This window comes from Canis lupus, chromosome 4, assembly GCF_011100685.1.
Source record: "Canis lupus familiaris isolate Mischka breed German Shepherd chromosome 4, alternate assembly UU_Cfam_GSD_1.0, whole genome shotgun sequence".
Classification (NCBI taxonomy): Eukaryota; Metazoa; Chordata; class Mammalia; order Carnivora; family Canidae; genus Canis; species Canis lupus.
Genome location: NC_049225.1, coordinates 53620515 through 53644259, shown reverse-complemented (window position 1 = coordinate 53644259; position 23745 = coordinate 53620515). Strand labels below are relative to the sequence as shown.

Below are 23745 nucleotides of genomic sequence, written 5' to 3'. Positions count from 1 at the left end.
TGAATAATGCTGATATGAACATTTGTGCACAAGTTTTTGTGGGACCAGTTTTTGTGTTTTTATTGCTCTTGGGTCTATACTAAGAGCAGATGATTTTATCTTGTACCTCCCCTATCAAAAAGTTTTTCCTTCTGCTCCTCAAACAAACCAAGTTTGCTTGCACCTCAGGGCCTTTGCACTAGCTGTTCCCTTTGTCTGGAAGGCTCTTCCCCCAGATTTTTTTAATGGTTCACTCCTTGTCAATCAATCACTACTTGTCAATCAATCAAATCTCAGTTTAAATATCACCACCTCTGTGAGGTCTTCCCCAACCATTTTGCCAGTCATTCTCTGTCCTTACTCTATTTTATTTTCTCCATATTAATTATTATACTCTGATTTATTTTTTATTTAGTTGTTTGCTTGTTTGTAGCATGGCTACCCCTTCTAGAATGTAAGCTCCATAAGAACAGGATCTTGTCTATTATGGCATTGGCTATCCCAGGCTGCTAGAACTGATACATAGTAAGCACCTATGAGATCTTAGTTATTATTACTTGAGTATAATAATACACAACTAACTTTCACAGGAAAGTTAGAAACTTGGTACCATGATTATCTCCATATTACAAACAGAAACTGAGACTGAGAGAAGTTAAGTGATTTAGCTAAAATCACAAAACTAGAAAGTGTTGGAGCCTGACTCTAAAGAACCATCTGGCTCAAAAGCCAGTGTCTCTTGCACAAAGCTTACTGCTTACCCCAGCTTTCCTTCCTGAACGTGTGTCTTAGCTTTGCAAAGTGACAATTCCAGCAAGGATTCCTCTGAGCTCAGACAAGAGACAGGGAGAGAAGGCAGATTTGGGGAGACTATTGGGTCTGGCAGCACCGAGAGGTCTGGCCCCAGGGGAAGGCGTGTAGGGCACCCCTCCACACACACCTTCTGGGAACTGTGGCTGGACAAGGGGCTCCAGAGAGCTGCCAGCAATCCCTGGCCTCCCTCCAGCAAGGCCCCGGTGAGTCCTGGCTGCCAGCAGCAGACTCTCTAAAGTAGCATCCACACCTCTGACTCACGGAGAGTGCCATGGACACTTGGGTAAACTTCATTTTACGCAAACTCTAGTAGGAACAATGACAATTAACTATTTTATGCCAGATGCTATCCTGAACACTTTTCTTGTATTAACTCACTGAATCCCCCAGTTTGCCTGATGAGGTATACACCATATTGTCCCCATGTGACTGATGAGGAAATTGAGGCCCAGGAAGGTTAAGTGACCTGCTCAAGGACACTTGGCTAGGGAATGGCAGAGGCAGGATATAAGCCCAGTCCATCCGATTCCAGGTTCCTGCTTTTAACCACTGCTCTACCCTGCGTGTGTCTCAGTGGTGAGTTTGAGAACAAAGCTTCTATCCTTATGGCTCTATGACTGTGGATTATCCACATAAGCTCTTTGGCCTTTAGTTACTTTATCTGCATGAATGGAAAAGAATCAGCTTCCCTCCCAAGAATGTTCTTTAGAATAGGATGTTAATAGGTATTATGTTAATAGGATATTAATAGGGGTGAGGCATGGGAATTCCATAATGAGCAGGGTTTGGAACACTCTGGGTCAAACTACATTGAGCAGGATTCTTTACAGGCAGGACGTCTCAGTGTCTTTAACATGCTAATATGCTGTGAGCATCTCACAGAGGACGGTTGAGAATGCAGCATTTCCCAAACTTTACTGAACATGGGACAATGTGGAATGATGTCTCAGGATCACAGTTTGGGAAACACTCATTAAAGAAGGTTTTTGTAGGAGAAAAGCAATTTTTCCTGAGATCAGATAGATTTCTCTTCCATTTCCCTACTTTCACTTGCTGGGAAGAAAGGGACCTGTAGACAGACTTTCATCCAACTCCTTCAGGCTTGTAGGGGACCTTTCAGACATTTAGCAGGAGATGAGGAACCAGAACCCATTTCCTGAGCACATACTATGTGCCAGCTCTGTGTTTATGATATAGGTTGTCTTTTGTGATTCCCAAAACAGCCTTTTGAGGCAGGTTTAATTTAAGAAGTCAAGATAATGTTGCAGATGAAAATGTTGGCTTTGGAGTCAGAAAAACAAAACTTTGCCTACTATTTGATAATTGTAGCTGTATGCCTTGTGCAAACCACATATCTTCTCTGTGCCTCACTTCCACATCTGTAAAATGGATACTACAACACCTGCCTCATAAGGTTAATGTGAGGATTTGCTGTGTTGTAATAAATGCAAAGCACTTACACAGAATCTACACAGAGTAGGTATTCAGCACGAGGTAACTTTATGATTATCATTACCATCATCATTATCTTTGTTTTACAGATAAGACAGCTGAGACCCAGGAAAGGTAAATAACTTGCTCAAGGCCACACAGCCATTGTGTGTGGTGGAGGTGAGACCCACACACAACTCAAACTGCTCTTCCTCCCCAGAAGCCCTGAAGGAGGCTGAGCTCTTCACAGGCTGGCAAGTAAAACACGTCACCCTCCCCATACTGCTACAGCCCTCTCACACGGAATGCCACTCTAGAGTGCGTGAGAACCTCCCCCAGGGACTCAGACTATACCACCTGCAGGAGAGTTCAGACCCACTTGGCCACAACGTGACTGTGTCTCAGGACCCTTACAAGTTGGCCTGGAGAATTAAGGTCCTGTGTGCACAGGCATCCCTTCAAGAGTCTCTCCATGCAGTAAAGTCTCTGGCTACTCTTCTGAGCCCCAAACTAGTTCTAGGGGAGCATCTCATAAGAAGAATGGCTGATACAAACATTGTGTGCTCAGGGGGCCACACAGGCCCCCCAGTATCAACCTAGGATTTTCCAAGTCCTAGCATGGATGGGAGATGGCTCAGTGGCTGCTGCAGGGAAGGGGGCAGCAGGGGATAACATGGAGGCCAAGGTGACAAGGTTCTAGGCTCCTGCCCTGTATCAATGAGAGAAGCACCTCTTGAACATTTGTAGGTTGTCCTTCCATTAGCTTTCTCCTTGGGGAAAAAAAAATGTTTGGTACCTACCTCCACCTCATTAAGAAAAAAAGAAAAGGCTTTAAAAACCACTATCTAGTCCTTCATTTCATTGCACATATTGTGGAAACTGAGGCCCAGATGAGAAGGACCTTGCCTCTGGTCCTCTGGTCCCACTCCTATGAGTGGTCCCAGAATGAGGACTAGAAGCTCATATCCCCTGACCCTTTAATACCAACCTCTCAGATAGGCCCAAAGCCTAAGATGGGTTAATTGATTAAACCCAAACGAAAAAACAGAGCCTAAGTTTGTCCTTTCTCAAATGACTCTTCCCACTTTAAAAGCAGTCCTCCCTGTGGCCACAGAGCGCATGGTGCCCTTGTCCTCCCTGTTCCCACAGAACAAATGCTAAGCACCAAACAGGTGCAGGAGCAGGGCATCACTATGCTCCCCAGGGCCCCCCACCTTGAGTCACCAGCCCCAGTAATGACTCAGACAAGCAAAAGGAAGGGAATACAGAAGACACTGAAGTAGAGCTTTGAGGACCTGCTCAAATCCCGGCTTAGCGACTTATTATCTGTGTGACTTTGAGCAAGTCACCAGACCTCCCGGACTCTCACCGTCATCAGCTAGCTGTAAAACTAGGGTACTCCATTGCCTCCTACGACTACCATGAGGATTAGAGTTCATACATGCAAAGAACCTGAAACATGGAGGTTGTGCAGCAGTAGTTCATCTCAGTATTGTTATGTTAACGATAGCTGGTTTTCCATAGGATCTGAAGATCTTTTCCATGAATTAAGTGCATTACACTGTCCGCACATCCACACCAAGGCCAAACAATGCTGTGCTTCCCCATAGATCCCTCGCAGCAAGCTCTGCCCTCTGTAGGAATTTGAAACTTCGTCCACTTGTGGGCAGATCCTCTGATAAGGGATCCCCTAAATGCAGTGTGATCAGCCTGAGGATTGCAATCAAGAAATGGCTCTAGAATCAGCCTGCTGGATTTCATCTTGGCTGCACTGTTTGATTCCTGACAAGTTACTTTGCCTGAGTCTCAGTTTTCTCATCTCTAAAATGGGCATCATAGCAGCACCTGACTCAAGAGTCTTACTGTGAAGAGTAAATGGGACAGTGTGTATGCAGTCCTTAGTGCACTGGCTCATCCTTAAAAAGTGGCCAAAAAATAATAACTCTCATTTTTTGCCCTATGGTCGGGCTTTTCTGCTCATAAATAAAGCATCGTGGGAGATAAAAGTGCTGGATTAGGGTTGGAGTGATTATCAGTAAAGTTCTGACTCTGCTACAAAGTAGCAGAGATGTTGGGCATGACCTTTTCCCTCTTGTGGCCTCAGTTTCCCCTTCTGCAGACTAAGAGAGTTGATTAGTTCAGCTCTAACTCTGAAGGTTGTAAGGATGGTCCCAGTCTTCCCAGCTACCCATACAGAGCAGGGCCAGCAAGAGGTCTGGGAAGAAGCGTCTGACCTCTGCAAACCAGCTCCTTAGTTAAGAGAGCTGTTCTGGGAATCTGCAAGTCCAAGCTTGAAATGTTGTCTTTACCATTGTGCATGATCTTGGTAAAGTCACTTTACCTTTCGGAACCTTAGTTCCGTTATCTGTAAAATGGGACCTAAAATGGTACCAGAGTACAGGATTGCAATGATCACGTGGGCCAATGCCTGCAAAGTGCTTAGCACACAGAGGACACAGTCAGTAACAGTGTGTTGTTTTAATAATCGTTATTGATGCCAGCTGCATGTGGACTCATCCCTGGGCATGGTGCTCTTCTTAGAGCCAGTCTGAGTGCACCTGTGGCCATTCCAAGTATTGTTTCTGGTGACAGTAAAGCTTTTTATGAGAACAGCAGCCATCCTGGGGACCCACCTAAAGAAGAGGAGTTGGCCAGCCTCTGCATGCCAACAGTCAAGATTCCCATGATTCCAGGTCAGTGTGAGGGAGGTGATAGCCATCTGTCCTTCCCCACCCTGCCCAGAAGACCAGCTCTGCGGGTTGGAAAGGACCACAAGCTGCATCTTGTCTAGCCCTTTTACCTGGGGTAAGATGCCAAGAGGGGAAGTGACCTACTCAAGTCTCATGGCATGTTACTAGACCTAGAACATTCAGTCTGTGTAGTATTAAAAGGGTATTTGCGTTTGATTCTTGGCTTCTTGACTTACAGGCTTGGTGACCTCACTGCACCTCATTCCTCATCTGGAAAATGGGGATAATAATAAAACCTGCTTCCCAGGATTGCTGAAAGATTACATGAGCATGCATATACATATATGCGCATAACTTATAAGCATGTAACATATAACAAGTCCTCTATAAATAACAACGTCCAATAGAAATATAATGTGAGCCACTATGTAATTTTCCATCATTTTGTAGCCACTTTACAAAAAGAAGTAGAGAAAATTAATTTTGACAATATATTTTATTTAAACCACAATATCCAAAATATTATTTCAGCATGTGATCAATAATAAAAAGTTATTAATAGTTTATATTTTTTATCTTATTAAGTCTTTGAAATCTGGGCACGTTACAACCTGGGGAAGATTTTGGCAATTATCTGGGATGCTTTTGGTTGTCACAATCAGGGGAGCCTAGGAATGGGAGGCAGTGTGTGCTACTGGCATGGAACCAGGAATACTGACAAGAATCTCACTGTTCAGGGAGGCCTGGGTGGCTCAGCGGTTGAGCATCTGCCTTCAGCTCAGGTCATGATCCTGGGGTTTGGAATCGAGTTCTGCATTAGGCTCCCTGTATGGAGCCTGCTTCTCCCTCTGCCTATGTCTCTGCCTCTCTTTCTCTGTCTTTCATGAATAAATAAATAAAAATTTTTTAAAATCCCGCAGTGCATAAGACAGCCCCCCACAACAAACAATTATGTGGCCCAAAATATTAACAGTGCTTAGCATAGTTCACAGTAGCCTCTTTCCACATTCTCAATGGTCACGTGGAGCTGGTGGCTACCGTATTGGGCAGGGCTGTTCTGTAACATAAAGCATTTGGAAGTGCACTTAGAAGGACCAAAGTTTTAGGAATTCGGGTTTTGGAAAATTAGTTTTTTCCTGTTCACGGGGAATAACTGGCTGACCAGAGCCTGGCTGGCTGAGGACAGAGCCCATCTGTCTCTGGCTGGTCAGACCCTTCCAAAGTCACCGCCCTCCCCTCGTAGACGAGCCTGGGACAGACAGTGAACCCTGTTGTTCTTCTCTGGGGAGACAATGCTGCAGGCCCTGCTACCTGCCTGACAGTGCTATTGTGGCTCCGGGAGAAAAGGGCTTTGTCAGGACTGCAGGCGAGGAGACTGCGGTTCAATGGAGCTCATTATATCCTCACTCTCTGGATGCTGATGCCACCAGCCCTGGGGAAGCCCCGCCTCCTTCTAGAACAAATGGGGAGCCTGAGGCCCAGAGGGTGTGGAAGGCCCTCCAGTAGATCCCAGCTCCCTCCACCTCAGCTCCCTGCCCTAAAACATGAAACTCACCTAACTCCGAAAAGTCTTGCCTCAAAGCACAGGGTGAATTCAGTACTGCCCTTAGCCCCGGGCAAGGGACCCCATGCCCGGGACCCTAAAATTTAGCGGCTCCACAAATCACAAACCCATCCACAAATATATATATTAAAGAACACAGGTGGGGGCACCCGGGTGGCTTAGGCAGTTAAGTGTCTGACTTTGGCTTAGGTCATGATCTCAGGGTCCTGGATCAAGCCCCTCATCGGGCCCCCTACTGAGCAGGAGTCTGCTTCTTCCTCTCCCTCTGCCCCCTCTCCCCTGCTTGTGTTCTCTCTCTCTTCTTTCTCTCTCTCTCAAATAAATAAAATCAGAGAGAAAGGAAGGAAGGAAGGAAGGAAGAAAGAGAAAGAAAGAAAGAAAGAAAGAAAGAAAGAAAGAAAGAAAGAAAGAAAGAAAGAAAGAAGAAGAGAAAGAAGAAAGAAAGAAAGAAAGAAAGAAAGAAAGAAAGAAAGAAAGAAAGAAAGAAAGAAAGAAAGATAGATGTACATTTGTCTCTCAAGATCTGGGCTCAGCTCTGTCACGATGTGACTATAATCTAAACATCCTCTCTTGTGCTTATGATTTAAAAAGCCCAGGCCAGAAAGAAAGACCACAAATCTTTTGTTCTATGTCCTTGGAACAAACTCAGAGACTGAAGGTAGTGAGTGTTTGCGGTTGGTACTTCCACCAGCCTCAGAGATGGACATGTTTTGTAGCATGTGTTAGATCCAAGCAGCAGAAATACTCAGGAGAAAGAAAAGACCAATTAAATTATCTTGTCCAGTCCTCCTTCTCAGGTAGCATGGATGCTTCTTTAATGAACTGTCATTTCTGATCACCCAGTTTCTGGCTTCTCTGTGTTCCAATTCATACAGGACTTGGAGGTACTCACTTCCTGTGAACTCTGGTGCCACATCCCTCCAAAGTAAGAGGTAGATCTGGGTGCATTGTGTCCCCATGAACTTGGATGTGGAATGTTAGTAATATCTGTGATTCCCTTTCCCCCTTCCTTACCTAACTTGCCCCCAACCCCATGGTGTCTCTCTCTCTCTCACACACACACACACAGAGAGAGAGAGAGAGAGAGAGAGAGAGAGAGAAGCTGTCTCATTGACAAATGAGGAAACTGTTTCTCCTGGAGAGTAAGTGATTTGTTTAAAGTCACCCAGAAAGTGAGGGGGAGCCGCATGCTGGGAGAACCCATCCTTTGCGTCCCAGCCAGAGGCCATAAGTTGAGGTTGGAGAAGGATGGCGGGGAGGATAGGCTGGGGGCAGAGCCTGTTTACTTCCAGTTCCTTCGCTAGTTGGCACCTCGGGGGGAAGTTTTTCAGAGTATCTAAAATATGGGTAATAAAATATTTTTCTATTCCTGTACCAAATGTTAACATTAAGGGAACCTGGTGACAGGTCTATGGGAACTTTCTGTATGATTTCTGTAACTCCTTTGTGAATCTAAAGTTGTTTTATAACCAAAAGGTTTTTTGTTTGTTTGGTTGGTTGTTTTTTTTTTTTTTTTTTTATTCATGAAAGACAGAGAGAGAAAGAGAGAGAGGCACAGGCAGAGGCACAGGCAGAGGGAGAAGCAGGCTTCCCACAACGTGCCTGATACGGGATTCTATTCCGGATCCCGGGATCATGCCCTGAGCCAAAGGCAGATGCTCAACCACTGAGCCACCCAGGTGTCCCCAAAAGGTTTTCTTAAAGTACTTTTTTTCCCCCATCTGTACCATGGAGAGAGTAATGGTCCCTACCTCGTAGGAGGCTCAAATGATATAATGTCTGTATAGGTTTTAGTACAGGGTCTGTCCCATAGTGAAGACTCCATAAGTAATTATTTTTAAAAGCTACCTCCTCCAGGAGGTGGTGACCACCATTGCCAGAACTGGCCACTGTTTCCTTGGTGGTCCTATGTCTTCACTACTCAGGAGCAGGAGTGTATTTCAGTCTAAAATGCTAGGCCTGTTCGTGTGGCCACTGGGAACATTCTCTTGCTTGCTCTTCACTCTTCCACTTCCTAGCTGGGAAACCCAGTAAGTTACTTGATCGCACTGCGCCTTAGTTTCCTTTCTGTAAATAATGAAAAATACGTACTGCACACGGTTGTCCTGAGGATTAAATGAACAGGGATTTTTCAGCACTAATAACGGCACCTGGCCTCTAGTAAGCACTACAAGTGTTTTTAAGGTCCAACACAGTGTTTCTCTAATTTATTTTTACTATTACCCATAGTAGTAACTATACTTTCCATAACTAGTTTTTTTTTCAGGGTGATTTGGAAGACACCAGCTTCTAGAGAGTAGATCCTATTTTGTTTTTCTCATTAATATATAAGGTTCTCCAGGGACAGAGAGTATATCTGACTCCTGTGGGTCTCCAATCGCTTGGAAGGAGAATTTTACTTCTCTCATTCAATTTGCCAAACTTCTGTCATCCATTCATTGCGCGTACAGGTACTGGCCGTTTATTCAGCGCCTGCTACTAAGTGTCTGTTGTGCACCAGCGTCCAGCACACATCAGATCTACCTTGAATGAGTGAACAAGGCGGGCAGGCAGGGAAGTCGGAGGCCAGGAAGGCAGGCAGGCGGGAAAACACCAGGGGCTCCCCTCCCCCCTCCCCGGGGCTGCAGTCGGCCCCCACGTTCCCACTGCGCCTCGGCCAGGCAATGTCCCCCTCTGCCACCTCGGGACGCAGCCCTGTGACCCGCGCAGCTGGTGCAGTCCCTCGAGGCGGAGGGGCGGCGCCGGGAGCCCCGCGCCCTCGCCTGGGCCCTGGGGAGCCCCGCAGCCTCCGCACCCCGGAGCCGCGCGCCCCTCTGCGGGCATCTGGAGCGCGGGGCCCCCGGCCCGGGGAGTCGCCCAGGACGCGGGGTGACTCCTCCCCGGGGACCGTCCCCTCCGGGGCGCGTCATTCTCTCCACCCCTGGGGCCGACCCGGCTGCTTCTCGCACGCGGGGCGAGTCGCGGCCACCTGCTCGGAGCCGGGGCGCCGGGAGCCGGGGAGCCGGGGCGCAGGCGGCGGCGCGGGGGCGGCGCGCAGGGCCCATGGAGCGGCCGGCGGGCAACGCCAGCTGCCAGAACGGTGCGTGCGGGGGCGGGGACGGGGTTCTGGCCCCTTCCCCAACCTGGAGCCGGGCAGCTGGGGGGGTGCGCCGGAGGGGGACAGCGCGCGGAGGGGGGCGGGGCAGCCAGAGGGGGCTCCCCCGGCTCTTCCTTCTGTACAGTTGCCGCAGGTTCAAGCACCTGCCCGGTCCGGCTGCTGCCTGGGGCCCGCCAAAGCTGAGGGAGGGGGCGCAGAGCCTCACCCCAAACCCACGCACCCCGGATAAGCAAGGACCCGGAGCTTTACTGGAGGGATTCCTACCAGGCACCGGGTGGCAGACTGGGCCCTTTACCTACATTATCTCATTTAACCCTTAACTCTAGAGGGCAGGTGGGTATTATTACCTTGCTGCCTCCTTTCTGGAGAGAAAGAAACCGGGGTTCTGAAAAGCCTGATAATTTGCTCAAGCTCCTGCAGTGGGGGAAGTGGATATAAAACTAGATCGGATTCTAAACCCCGTACCCCCACCGCTATGCTTCCTCTTGGTATGTCTCCACTTCGCTACTCCCTCTTAAAATTGAGCGGCTGATCAGATAGCCTTGTTTCTCGAACTTCTTTTCTCTAGTGAAGTGTTCAGAGCCAGCTCTTTGGGTGTTGGCTGGCTTTGGCGTCCAACAATGCAGTCCATTTTCAGCCTCACCTTCCCCTGGGGAAGAATTCATGCCCTGGTCCTCGCATATTCTGGAACAGAAGTGGGGCTCACCAGGCCCAACACCCATTTGTCTAATGAGCATCCTCCTCGGAATTGGATTTTCTTTGGCCACCATCCCGCTCTCCTTTTCTTTTTGTCTTCATGGGAAAACTCAATTCAGGGGAGGGTGCTGTGCCCTTGGGTGCCTCAGGCCTCCCCAAAACAGGCAAGCTCACTGTTTGGCTCCACCTCTGGAGATGCACCTTCAGGATGGTAGGTGAAGGGGGTGGGAATGGGATTGGCCTTCCTCTTGGGAGTCACCTTCCTTGGCCCATGTCCTAGCTCTGGCTCATTTCCTGAGTTCAGGGAACTCCCCAGACTCGACTGTCTGAACTGAAGAACAGCTGTGAGAGGTCAGACCAAATCTGATTAGGGTTGGCAATGGCTTTTTGTCTTACCCTTTCTTGATTGTGACACAGGTGTCAGGAAGAGGCATCTCCCATTGCAAAAGACACATGGATGTCCCCTGGTGGGTTCCAGGTCCAGCTCTGCTACTGGGTTTTTGTGAGACTCAAAGAAGTCCTTCCCCTTCTCAGGGCCTCAGTTCTCCTGCCTGCAAGTAAGAGAGTTAGGCAGGCTGTCTTCTCGGGATTCTCCCAGCACCATTGTTCTGAGCTTCTGTGCCATAGAAGAAAGGTCAACATTGCCCTGACTCTATTCCACCAAGATGCCACTCTCTGATCCAGATACGCCAGTGCCAGAGCTGCATGACCGTGGACTTTGGGGCACACCTGGTGCTGTAGTGGCCTGTAGTTCTAACTGGTCTGAGGAGAAGTGCCTGGCCCAGGCGTACATCCCTGGCACAGGAGCCTGTAGTTTTGTGACCCACAGTTTGAGAAAAATCAGAAGGTTTTCACAAACTCAAATGCCTACAGAGGCTGAGCACATAACCAAAATGGATGAAGGGACCCTGGTACAGACTTTGGGGGAATTTCAAAGAGCCTGTCCTCAGGGGGCAACCACTCTCAGCTGCAATCAGTTGTTGGCTCTGGGAAGGTGAACTTGATAAGGTCAATGGAGGCAGCTCAAAAGCTGAGTTTTCATGGAAAATCCGATTTGAAATGTTGGTAATGAATTCAGAATTTGTAACAACCCGCAAGAGGCCAGATGAACCACCCACCCCACCCCCACCCTTGCTGCCTGCTCCGTGGGTTGTGTGTAGCAGTGAAGAGCAGGCCTTTGGCGTCACATGGACTTGGGAACAGTTTGGCTTCCCGTTTGCCACCAGTGCAGTCTTGTTCAGCTCACCAAATGTACTAGGGCCCCAGTTTCTTCAACTAAAACCCTGCACATGATCACTGTGCCATTTCCATGACAGAAATGCTCATGGAAAGCCTGAGAGTAGAGGATCATGTGAGGGATAATTGGCTGTGCTTTATGGTGCTTTACTGAACTTGAGCCACTTAACTCCTCTGGCTGAGGATCTGCCCCTCAGACCCAAGTCTGTCCTATGGTCCTTGGTGTTTGTGCCCAGAAGAGCCAGCAAGGGTTTGCAGGTTCTGGGGCATGAGGGCTGATTCTGACTCTCAGGATCTCTAGAACTTGGAAAGCAAGCTAAAGAAGATTCTACGTGGCGTCATAGGGACACCGATCCCTCTGAGGCTTCAAGGAGGCCCCAGCCACAGACCATGGGCACCAGAGATCTTAGAATAAGGCCCGGAAATGGTCAGCTCTAACCAACAGTCTGCTTATATTTCGTTATCTTCAGGCCTGGAAGGGGCTGTGGGCTCTCTAGCCTCACTCCTTCATGTTAACGTCAGGAGTGTCCACTAAGGCTGGAGGTAGGGATATGGAAGTGAAGAGGCCTCTTGGCGGGGAAAATACCTGTGTGATCCTGAGCTGTTGGAGGTCCAGGGGCTGGGAGGGGATTCCTGGGAAATGCGGGAGGTTGGATTCGGTGATGCCTGAGAACTTGGAGGAGACTTCTTGGTGTGTGGAGCATCGGTACACCTTAGTGGTTATGTGCTGGAGTCCTGGAGTCAGACAGTCTGTGTTCTTAGGCAAGGTGCCTGACCTTTCATGACCTCTATGTCTCATCTATGAAATGAGAATTCAAGATGGCACTTATCTGACAGATGGTTATAAAAATTGGATGAGTTCATGCAAATGAAACCCCTAGCCTGGGGTAAGCACCCCGTGAATCTCTGTTATTGTTGGGCTGAGGCCCATTGTGCAGACAGAGGCCCACTGCCACTAAAGTATGGGATCTGAAACACTAGCCAATTCTAATATTTTGCAAGCATGCAGATGCCCCCAACATGACTCTCTTATCATGGTCTTCCCATCCAGGTTCCCTGATCAGCCTATACTGCTCCTCTCAACAAGTCCTGTGCCAGATCGTCAGTGACCTCAGCACCCCAGTGCCCAGCAATGTCACCTCTCACACCTGGAAGGAGAGGTTCAGGGAGAACTATAGCTTCTACATTGGCCTGGGCCTGGCCTTCTTGTCCAGCTTCCTCATTGGCAGCAGCGTCATCCTCAAGAAGAAAGGCCTTCAGCGACTGGTGGCCTCCGGGGCCACGCGGGCTGGTAGGTCCTTGTAGGGAAGGTGGGCATGGGGTGCTAGACGGCTGAGCCCCCAGCCAGCTCCATGAATCTCCTTTACAGGGGGCCTCTGCGGCAGCTGGAGAGCCTGGCCTACATGGTCACAAAAGGCTCCTTGTCAACCCCACTGGGAATCCAATCCACCAACAGGAGACCTTCTTTTAAAATCCAACATTTCTGGAGAACTTTAAGATCAGTTAATTGAGGGTACAGATGAGGAAAAGTCTCAGGGCTAAGAATCAGAAACCCCAGATCTAGTCCCGTTCTTTTTCTTACAAGCTGTGTCATTATAGGCAAGCCCCAACTTTCCTGCAAAATGGGAATGCAAACACCTCTGACCAGGACATCGTCACACACCAGTGTGCCCTCACAGCCTCTCAGATGGAGCCCCCTTACAGGCTACAAAAGAATTATTGAGTCACTGTCCACAAGAGATTTGTTTGTTTGGAAATAAGGTATATATCTATGAACCCATTTTGAAGAAAAGGAATCATGTTAAAGAATTTGTTCATTTAATTATCATTTACCATATACCTGTTGTATGCCAGGTCCATGCTGGACCTGGGGACACAGTGTCCCATGGGGGCATTGATCATGTAGGAGAGTCAACAGGCAATTGTTCCAGAATGTGTGACGTGCTGTCTATCATGGGGAAAATACAGAACACTTTGGGAATATTTGGAGTGCATGTAATGCCCAGGCTTGGAAGGTTAGGGGAGCTTTTCTATAAGAGGTGATCCGGAAGGTGGGACTTAAACAATGAGATGGCAAGATGAAGGGGAAAAGAGGAAGATGTGGTGTTCCAGGCAGAAAGAACAGCATGTGCAAAGGCCCAGAGGTGAGAGAGCATGAGTGAAGCTGAAAGAGTTCAGGCTGGTTGGAGCACAGGGCAGTGGAAAGAGTTGGGGGAGGGGCCAGATCTCGAAGGGTCTTAGGAGCTGTGCCACAGGGTTTGGGTGCAACTGTAAGTGACAAAGGTTTTACACAGGAGAAAGACAGTTCAATTTAGGATCTGAAAAGATTCCTGGTTGCTGGGTGGGCAATGGATTAGGGGACAAGACTGGCACCTAGGAGACCAGTTAGGGAAGAGAGACAGCAGAACTTGGGCCAGGGGAGTTGCAGTGGGAACGGAGACAGTGGGGAGTCCAGAGATAGCCTTCGAAGGTAGAACTTACTGGGCTTGGTGTTGACTGGCTCCAAGGGGAGGGTACAGACAGAGGCGAGACTGACTCAGCTTTCTCACTTGAGCAACTGGGGAGATGAGGGTGCTGTTTTCAGAGATGAAGAATTCAGGACGAGCAGGTTTATGGGAAGATGATGGTTCAAGTTGGGACGTGTTCAGTTTAGTGTTCTGTGGGACACTGCTTTGGAAGCACACTCCCCAGGTTCCAATTCCAGCTCTTTAATTCCTGGTGATGTGATCCTGGACAGGGGAAGTGTCTCAGTCTCCTCATCTGTAAAATGGGGTTCTGAACAGTTCCAGCCATTAGGATTATTGAGAAGAAAGGGAGCATGTTGGGATCCCTGGGTGGCGCAGCGGTTTGGCGCCTGCCTTTGGCCCGGGGTGCGATCCTGGAAACCTGGGATCGAGTCCCACATTGGGCTCCCTGCATGGAGCCTGCTTCTCCCTCTGCCTGTGTCTCTGCCTCTCTGTCTCTCTCTGTGTAACTATCATGAATAAATCAATAAAATCTTTAAAAAAAAAAAGATAGGGAGCATGTTTACCAAGAGGCTTGGGACAGAGTCAGCACGAGTATCGGCACTACTGTTAATCTAAGTGAAGGGCCAAGCAGACAGTTGGATACCCAGCTCTAGAGCCAGGTGCCACCTAAATGGAGAGCTGGGAGGAGCGGGGAGGAAGTCAGGATCAGTGGTCTTTTCTGCTCTGTCCTTTACCTCTGGACAAGTGTTTGAAAGTCTACCGTGTGAACCAAGCAAACACAATTCCAGGCCTCATACTGCCTCCATTTTAGTGGGAGAAATGCCAGAAAATAAATACATGAACTCAAATTATAAATGAGTGTCATTAGGGAGAAGATTTGGGTGTGATGAAGGAGAATCCCAAGGGGGAAATAACAGAGATAGGGAGTCAGGGAGGGCATTTCAAGGGAAGCAACATTCGAGCAAAGTCCTGGTAGAGAGTGTAGATAGAAGTAAATGTTGTTAAGAAGACTTTCCCCAACACAGAAAAGCACATGCAAGGGTCCTAAGGCCAAAAAGAGCTCATCATTTTGGAGGAACTAAAAGAAAACCTGAGTGGCTAGATAGTAATGACAAGTATGGCAAGAGATGCCTTTGGAAACATGAACAGGGTCAAAACTATGAACTGGCTTGTTGAGGATTTTGGTCTTTATCCCAAGAGTATTTGGAAGCCATTGGCCTGCTACAAACTGAGGAGTAACAATATGATTTACATTCTTAAGAGACCATTGGTTGCTATGAGGAAATGGGTTATAAAGGGATGATGAGAGTGTAACCAGATGAACCATAGGAGGCTATTGCCTCACACTGGGCCAGAGGTGGTTGTGCCTTGGAATCGGGGTGGCGAGATGGTAGTGGAGTGGACACATGTGAGATGCTCTTTGGAGAGGGAATCAGCAGGATGGATGGAATTCAGAAGGTAGAGGAGTAGGAGAGTCAAGGGTAGTTTCCTGGTTTCTGGCTTAAGCAACGAGGTACATAGAGGTGCCACTTACTGAGTTTCATTTGGTAGATGGGTGGGGAGCATTTAGAATCAAGAGTTCTATTTAGGACAGAGTTTGGGATGCCTGTGAGAGATCCAGGAGATGTCAAGTAAGCAATCGGATGTACATCGAAAGGCTCAGTATACATATGTGACACTCATGTAAAGATGGTATTTAAAACTTTGAGAATGGATAAATTCACCCAGGAAGGGACCCAGAGGCAAGCCCAGAGGACTAACCACAGTGAACATGTATTTAACACTTCGAGATTAGGGAGTGAAGGTAGACATAGGAAAGGTGCCTGAGAAAGCATGGCCAAGCTCTAACTTTGTGTCCATTCTTTTCTACAGTGGACGGAGGGTATGGCTACCTGAAGGATGCAATGTGGTGGGCTGGATTCCTCACCAGTAAGTGGGTTCTTTCCTAACGACACTGACCCGTTGAGGGTAGAGGCGGAGATGAAAGGAGAGGTGGATGCGTTTTTTCTGTCTTCATTGCACAAAGTGTGAATCTGAGGCCCAGATTCTCAAGGGGGAAATCCTTGGCATCTTTGCAGGCAGAGCATTTTCTGTATATATCAGATCACATTCTCCACCCAAAGTTGGTCAGTCCTTCAGCCAGGAAACACGTATTCCCAGCGGGGTTTGTAGAGAGCTGCTAATGATAAAGGTGTAATTTCTCAACTTCCCTTGACATGGAGAGAGTCATCACTGCCGGTTGGAGTCTGTTGGGACTTCCACATGGTAGAGGCTGGGTCTCCTCAGCCAGTTTTCCCATTCCACAGGCAATGTGTTGGCTCACTTAGAACCAGGCTGGTCTGCCACTTATGGTTTCCTTAAATTTGCACATTCACACATTTCCCTGGCTTTCCACCCATCCTGTCTGGCTTTCAAAACCCTAATTCTTTTGAATGGAAATTTAGCCAGCTTTCTATTTATAAGTCAGGTCCCAGTCCTAGCCAGGGCTATCACATTCATCTTCTACTTTCAAAGGGCACACCCAGGTCATTCTCTACAGGAGAGACAGGAAATGCACTTGTAGGAGGAGTCTGCAAACTGGAAACTCAAAGGTGGAGAATTCGGCTACTTGGGAATGTCATACTTTCTCACCACCTGCCCACCGGTCTAGGCTAGACACAGTTCCTCTGCGACAGATGGCTCATGACCAACTGCTACTTGGAGAATCAGTAACTAAATGTTTCTTTATTTGGTAATTAACACTTTCTAGAACTTATAGATCCAGACCAAACATTGGCAGTCCCCAAGGTACACTCAACTGTGACCTGAACTAGAAGCCAGGATGCCTCAAGAACAAGAAGGCATCCTTCCACAAACTTGTCACGTGACCTTCGACACTAGGTCTCACTCGCCTATCTTTAAAATGGAAGGATTTGATCAGGCTGGTCTGGACCTGACCTTCTGACCAGATTCACCAGGGGGAAAGAGTAAGGATCAAGACTTGAGGGAATGCTGGCCTGGGATTCTGTGAACGGTTGATCACTGAATGATGCTGTCTCTGCCCAGGTTAATTTGGGCTGCAGATGGTTCATTGAAACCACGCTAGCCTGTTTTCTCTCTTTATTTCCTAGTGGCTGCTGGAGAAGTCGCCAACTTTGGGGCCTATGCATTTGCTCCTGCAACAGTCGTCACACCTTTGGGAGCACTGAGTGTCCTCATAAGGTTGTTGTCACCTCTCACGCTGTCTCTGCCTCCTTCCTATATTCAGTTTGTTGAGGGCTAGATCTGCAAGTGGGGTCAACTGCCACTTGCAACCAGGGACCTGAGTTGGTTCCAGCTCCCAGAGAGAGGCACCGTGCTGATCAGAGCCCCTGATCCTTGGATTGTTTGCAGCCACCTGTTCTAGCATCCCCTCAAATGACTGGCCAATAGCGGGGCAGACCAAGCCCAAGCTGGTTGTAAGGGCTTCCACTGCCACCATGTTGAATGTCTCATGTCAGTCTTTTGGTGTCTCAGTGGACACAACATGCAAGTTGAGAAGCATGAGCTGGAGACCAGCGCTCCCTGAGTTCTAACCTTAAGCTCTGCCACTTAGTATCTATATTACCATGGGCCAGTCACTTCACTACTCTAAGCCTCAACTTCCCCATCTGCTCAGTGGGGATGCTAATAACCCCTACCTGAAGGCATTGCTTCAAGAACGAAATGTGTGTGCTTCCCATTGCCCCATTCTTCTTGAACTATGAGCATAGTTCCTCTGTGGGGGTCTTGGAGCCCCATTTGAAGCTGGCTGTGATTATTGGCTTAACCTGGGAGCCTAGGTATATTACAGCCAACCATACCCAGCCCCCATAATTCCCTGTTTTGTTTTATCCTCTTGATGACAATTTTGTAACATTTACACAATCAAAACCAAACAGAACCATGACTCACATTACACAGTTGGCTGATGAAGCTGTGATACCACTATCACATATCTGATTAATGTACAAATCCCCACTCCCAGGAAGTTGGGAGAGGTAGGAAATCCTCCATCATGTGACCTCAGCCTGGGCTAATGTCCCCAGACTCTCCTGAATGCAAATGTTTGTGGTAGTTTTAGAGGATAGATGGAATACAGTCAAAGGAGCTTGGACATCAATCCCTTCTCTCTCGATACCTTAAACAAGAATTTTGGGGGAGTAATTCAGTCCTGGATCAGCCAAATGCTTTTTACCCTAAGCTAATGTTCCCTTTATAAAGAAACAGAAACCTGCCCTGTGAGCATACCTGTCCTGCCCAATTTGCCTCCCTTCTTCCCCTACCTCTGCCACCTCATCTGAGAATGTGAGGAGAATGAAAATGGTATCACTAGCAAGAAACTGGAGGTGTTCGGGCCAGAAAAGAGAAAACTCAGGGAAGTCATAGGAATTCTCTTCAATGAGGTATAGAGGAAAACCCATAGGCTTTATAATTAGACAGAAATTCAGCTAAAATCCTGGCCCTGCTACTCACCTGTTGTATAACCTTGCCTAGTTATGTTAACTTCTACAAGACTCAGTTTTCTCATCTATAAAATGAGGATAGTATATTTTACTTCTCGAAGAGTTGTGGGATGTTAATGAAATATAATAAGTAGAAAATTTGTAGCATAATACCTAGTACATAATACATGCCCAAGACGTAGTGCCTGTAATTGTCATTATAGTTGTTTATATTATTGGATACAAATGGAAGAAGGAATCGATGTGTTCTGTATGACTCAAGGAATAGGAATAGGATAATGAGTAGAAGTTGTCATATTTTTGGTGACCAGAATAAGTCTATAATAGATTCACTTGCCTTGGGAAGGGGTGAGTTGCTTGCCATCAGAGGTATACAAGCCAAGCCTGACAGCAATCTGTTCATAATGTTAAGGGAAGATGTGCTCATCGGGTGGGAAGTTAGACAAGAATGCCTCGAAGGGCTTTTCTGACCTTCTATTTAGGGAGGCTTTTTGTCTCTAAAATGAAAGAAGTCCACATGTATGTCGATTCCTCCGGCACACGCTGGAACCCTCCCATCAAGTTTCTATTTCAAACACTTTGAGGAGGGGTGTGGTGAGTCCTGACCTGTTCTTCTCCATGAATGCTTGCTCAGCCCCCTTTCCCCTTCAGGACACTGGGGCAGGCACGGCTGCTAATCCCTCTCTCCCATTTCCACATGCAGTGCCATCCTGTCCTCCTACTTCCTGGGAGAGAGTCTGAATCTGCTGGGGAAGCTGGGCTGTGTGATCTGTGTGGCCGGCAGCACAGTGATGGTGATACACGCCCCTGAGGAAGAGAAGGTCGCCACCGTAGTTGAGATGGCTGCCAAGATGAAAGACACAGGTAGGCTCCAAGGCCCTGTGAGCTGGCAGGCACTGGGGGATGAGCCACAGGGAAGGCCTAGCTGCGTGCTGACCATGCCAGGTGCTGCCACCAGGAGGAGAAGAAAGCCAATGAAGGAGAGGTGGGGGGGCTGGTCCCAGGGTTAGCTCACAGGCTTCCCAGCCTGCTGTGTATTGATTGATGCCATTTATCGTGTGTTTATTATGGGCCAGGCGTGGTTCTAAATACATTCTATGCCTTGTCCTGGCCTGTTCAGGCTGCTATAACAGAGTACCATAGACTGGGTGGCTTATAAACAACAGAATTTTCCTTCTTACAGTTCTAGAGGCCAGGAAGTCCAAGATCAAGGCCCTGGTAGATTTGGTTCCCAAATGGCCATCTTCTCTCAGTGTCCTCACATGGTGGAAGGGGTGGGGGAGCTCTCTGGGGTCCCTTTTATAGGGATACTAACCCCATTCATGGGGGCACCCCCTCATGACCTAAATCACCTTCCAAGGGCCTCTGTCCAAACACCATCACACTGGGGATGAGTGGGGGGACGACGTAGTCTTGTAGCGTGTATTATCTCATTTAATCCCCCCAAAAAAGATCTATGAGGAAGGTCCTCTTATTAGCCCTGTTTTACAAATGAGGAAATGGAAGTCTTGTGGTGTAATTAATCCCCTGCCCGAATTATTAAGAAGTTGTCACGTGGGACTGGAACTCAGGTCTGTCTGACTTCAGAGCCCAACCCTTAGTGCTAATATCTCATTACCGTGGGTGGAGGGCTCTAGAAACTACTTGCATCCTCTACAGCTCCAATTATCTATTTTCCACCCCTCCTGAAGGGTACATCGTGTTTGCTGTGCTTCTGCTGGTGCTGTGCCTCATCCTCATCTTCGTCATCGCCCCCCGCTATGGACAAAGGAATATCCTCGTTTACATCATCATCTGCTCTGTGATCGGGGCCTTCTCCGTGTCTGCTGTCAAGGGTCTGGGCATCACCATAAAGAACTTCTTCCAGGGGATGCCAGTTGTGCGGCACCCCCTCCCCTACATTCTGTCCCTCATCCTGGCACTTTCTCTCAGCACTCAGGTCAACTTCCTCAACAGGGCGCTAGACATTTTTAATACCTCCTTGGTGTTCCCCATCTACTATGTCTTTTTCACCACGGTGGTGGTTACCTCCTCCATCATCCTCTTCAAGGAATGGTACAGCATGTCTGCAGTGGACATTGTGGGCACCCTCTCTGGCTTTGTCACCATCATTCTGGGTGTGTTCATGCTTCACGCTTTTAAAGACCTGGACATCAGCCAGACCAGCTTGCCCCACATGCACAAAAACCCAACCCCATCTCCCACCCCTGAGCCCACTGTCATTCGACTAGAAGACAAGAATGTCCTTGTGGATAATATAGAACTTTCCAGCACCCCATCACCAGAAGAGAAGCCCAAAGTATTTATAATCCATTCTTAAGGCTTGGAATACATGAGTGAGGAGATGAGCTCTACGGTACAGCCTGACCTCTCAAGTTCAGAGGCACCTGGTCATTTTCACCACAACTGTTACCAATGGGCTCTCTTCTCTTGAGATGTTCGTTTATACCTCATCACTGTTTCCAGAAGGAAAATCCCTACCCAGTGAGTGGTGGCGGCAGAACTTCATGGATACAGCCTCAGTGACCAAATACCCTACTTTCTGTTGGTGCCAGCAGGTCCCCTGGACCTCCCTTCCCACTTGTTTCCTCAGCGCCATCTTCGTGTTGTTGAGAAGAAGAGAGAATTTGACCCGTTGAATGTAGCAGAGGCCAAGAACTTCCCTGAGATGCTGGTTGTCAGGAAATCCCTAGCACTAGTTCTCCTGAGACTGAATCCCCTTCCTCGGCCCAAGGACGAACTGCAGCTGCTTCCCACTCCCAGAGGCCCAGAGAGCAATTCATCATGCCTCCCCATCCAGAGCCAACAATTAATGTGGGACGTCTTGCTGCTTTTGCCACTTCCTCTTTGGAGACAAAAGCATGACCTCAGCTGACCTTCTTACTGTGAAAGCCACCTGATGTCTCAGGGAACATTTCTACCAGCCCCGTTCCCCGAGCGCTCCAGCCTGGAGGTCACCATCTTAGTTTCTGTCCACTCCACTCCATCCCCCACCTCCTTCCGTCTCTCTCTATATCCTAAGGAGTCGTCATTGGGACATTCAGGCAATTACCTTAGGACTCAAAACAAAATGACAAGAACACAACAAAAGATACTCCACAGCCATGCTCTGCTGGTCCAACCCAGTGTTTCATTTCTCTGGAAAGAGAACAGCATTTTCAGTGCTTTTAAAAGTAGTCTGGCTGTCAAGCTAGCATTTGGCAGAATGAACTTTCCTTTTCCTCAAGGAGTAAACCAAAATAGGATCTGGGGAGATGGCGAGAAGGAGGAGCCGAGTCAGGATTTGGCAGAATGCAGCCATAGGCCTCTAGAAACCTGGGGCTGACTCCTGTGTTTACTCTGATGCCCAACCAAGAACCCGGGTGGAAAGGGCTCTGGGTAGTTTCTGGACTGTAATGGCCTTAGAGGCTTGAGCAGTAGGATCAGCTCTGAACTTCAGTGACCAAGTGGGGTGTAAGCTTGGCGTGGGGGGAGTTCTGGCTGTTGATCAGATTGCCGCCAAGTCCCCGACACCCTGAGAAACAGCAGGTCGTGACTGCTCCAACACCATCTGTTTTGGGGACTGTCTTTAGTCTCCTCACATTGGCCAGAAGCATTCAAAAAACAAGAGCAGCTGGAGAAAGATGATTTCCTTCCTGCCTTCTTTCTGGCTCCAGGATATGGGAGTTGGTAGACACACCGTTGGAAGGGAAGGAAGAGAGCCAGTGTATCTATAAAGAGGGAAGGCTTGGTCCTCAGCCCCCAAATGGGTGCAGAGCCTCCCCTTATAACCCCAAAACTGTGTTCCACGCCCTAAGCACAGCCAAACCTGGGCCAGACTCTTGCTGGCCTTGATGCTCCAAGGGCCCGTCTGACTGACAGGCTGGCTTCTTGCACCTCCAGCCTCAAATCCCTGGCTTTTAATGAATGTGTATTTCTGTCTGTAACTAAAATCAATGCAATATGTTGGATCTTGAGAATGGCAGTAATCTAAGGGCCCTGAGAGTGTGGGCTGCAGGGTCAAGAATAAAGACCTCTGACCATGTTTACTTGATACTTGTGTCTTGGCCTTCCTTGGACATGGAACAATTAAACTGGTTTGTCTGGTGCTGGGGGGTTGGTCCCTGATCTCTGGAGGGATGCGGCTGCCAAGAGAGTCCTTATGGTAGTGTTCACAGCCACACCCTCACTGCAGTGGGAAAGGCTGTTTTGGGAATATCAGTTGAAGATACTCATCCCTGGTCAATGCCTGGGCCCCGTACTGGGAGCCAGGCACAGTACTTAGAGCTTCCTGTGAATTCTTTAAGTCCTCACAAATCCCCAAGGTAGATACATTTTTAATCTCCATTTTATATATGCGGAAAGGGTCTCAGGGAGGTTAAGTAATCGCCCAAGGTGACACAGCCAGGAAGAATCAAAGTTGCTCTCTGGCTCTAAGCCTATAGTCTGAACCACCAGTCAACATGTCTCTCCAAAGGACTAAACTAAGTCTGGCATTACTTTCTTTTCTTCTTGTGATCCGTGCTGTTTTCCCTGTCTGGTTATAAGCCCCATGGGAGTTGGTCTTTATTTGCTGCTTATTCTCAATGCCCAACGCATAGTTGGCACTCATAAAAACATTTATTGAATATGGAACAATACTGTTCCTATAGTCCTTCTTTGCCCAAATTCTCTTGGTGGCCAGCTCTCAATCCAGAGCAGATCTTAATAAAACCCTGGCAAGTGCAGCAGAACCACACTAAAACTCACATAGTCAGCAGTTTCTGAGCACTTAGCTTGTGCCAGGCACAGGTGGGTGCTTTCATGTGGAATATTTCACCGATGAGCACAACACTTTTGAGGTAGGTATTCCCACTGTGTAGTGAAAAGAGGCTCAGGGTTCTGGAATTCATCCACTCTCACGCATCTAGTAAGCAGCAGAGCTGTGATTGGATCCAGGTCTGTCCGACCAGGCTTTGTGTGATATGTTGCTGACCAATCAAGGACTGTCAGCCCAGAGACTGGCTGGCAGGGTAGACACAGTGGCTAGTTTAAATGAAGGGTGTTTGGGAAGGGGCTAGTTTCATGAGCAGGCATTTTTATAGTCAAAGCATTTGTGTTTGATGCCTTTGATACCCTTCAGCAATCTCAAAACCCCTGAGAAGTTAGAAAAATATAATCAGATACCAAAGACTTCTCAGGGCTTATGTGATGATTGATCACTCACATAAAGATAGTAGCATACAATGCCAGCATACGTTAAATACTGGGTAAATGTTACCTCCTCTCATGGTTATTATGATTCCCAATTAGAGAACCTCAAAATAGAGGGGATCAAATGAGAGGAGGG

At 48.0% G+C, this 23745-nt stretch overlaps 1 protein-coding gene across 1 annotated transcript; it reads left to right on the top strand.

Moving 5' to 3' along the window:
- The first annotated feature begins 9469 nt into the window (after positions 1-9469).
- Positions 9470-22470, top strand: NIPAL4 (NIPA like domain containing 4). The gene is made up of 6 exons (XM_038534917.1): positions 9470-9556; positions 12558-12797; positions 15847-15903; positions 17085-17175; positions 19141-19301; positions 20129-22470. Exons 1-6 carry the CDS (start codon positions 9520-9522, stop codon positions 20755-20757), a joined length of 1215 nt encoding a protein of 404 aa, XP_038390845.1. The 5' UTR covers positions 9470-9519; the 3' UTR covers positions 20758-22470.
- The last annotated feature ends 1275 nt before the right edge of the window (positions 22471-23745 follow it).

Coding starts and splice junctions, on each gene's coding strand:
- NIPAL4 (XM_038534917.1), top strand. CDS start 9,520: ATGGAGCGGCCGGCGGGCAACGCCAGCTGCCAGAACG. Junction 9,557..12,557: donor CAACGCCAGCTGCCAGAACG/GTGCGTGCGGGG, acceptor CTTCCCATCCAG/GTTCCCTGATCAGCCTATAC. Junction 12,798..15,846: donor CTCCGGGGCCACGCGGGCTG/GTAGGTCCTTGT, acceptor TCTTTTCTACAG/TGGACGGAGGGTATGGCTAC.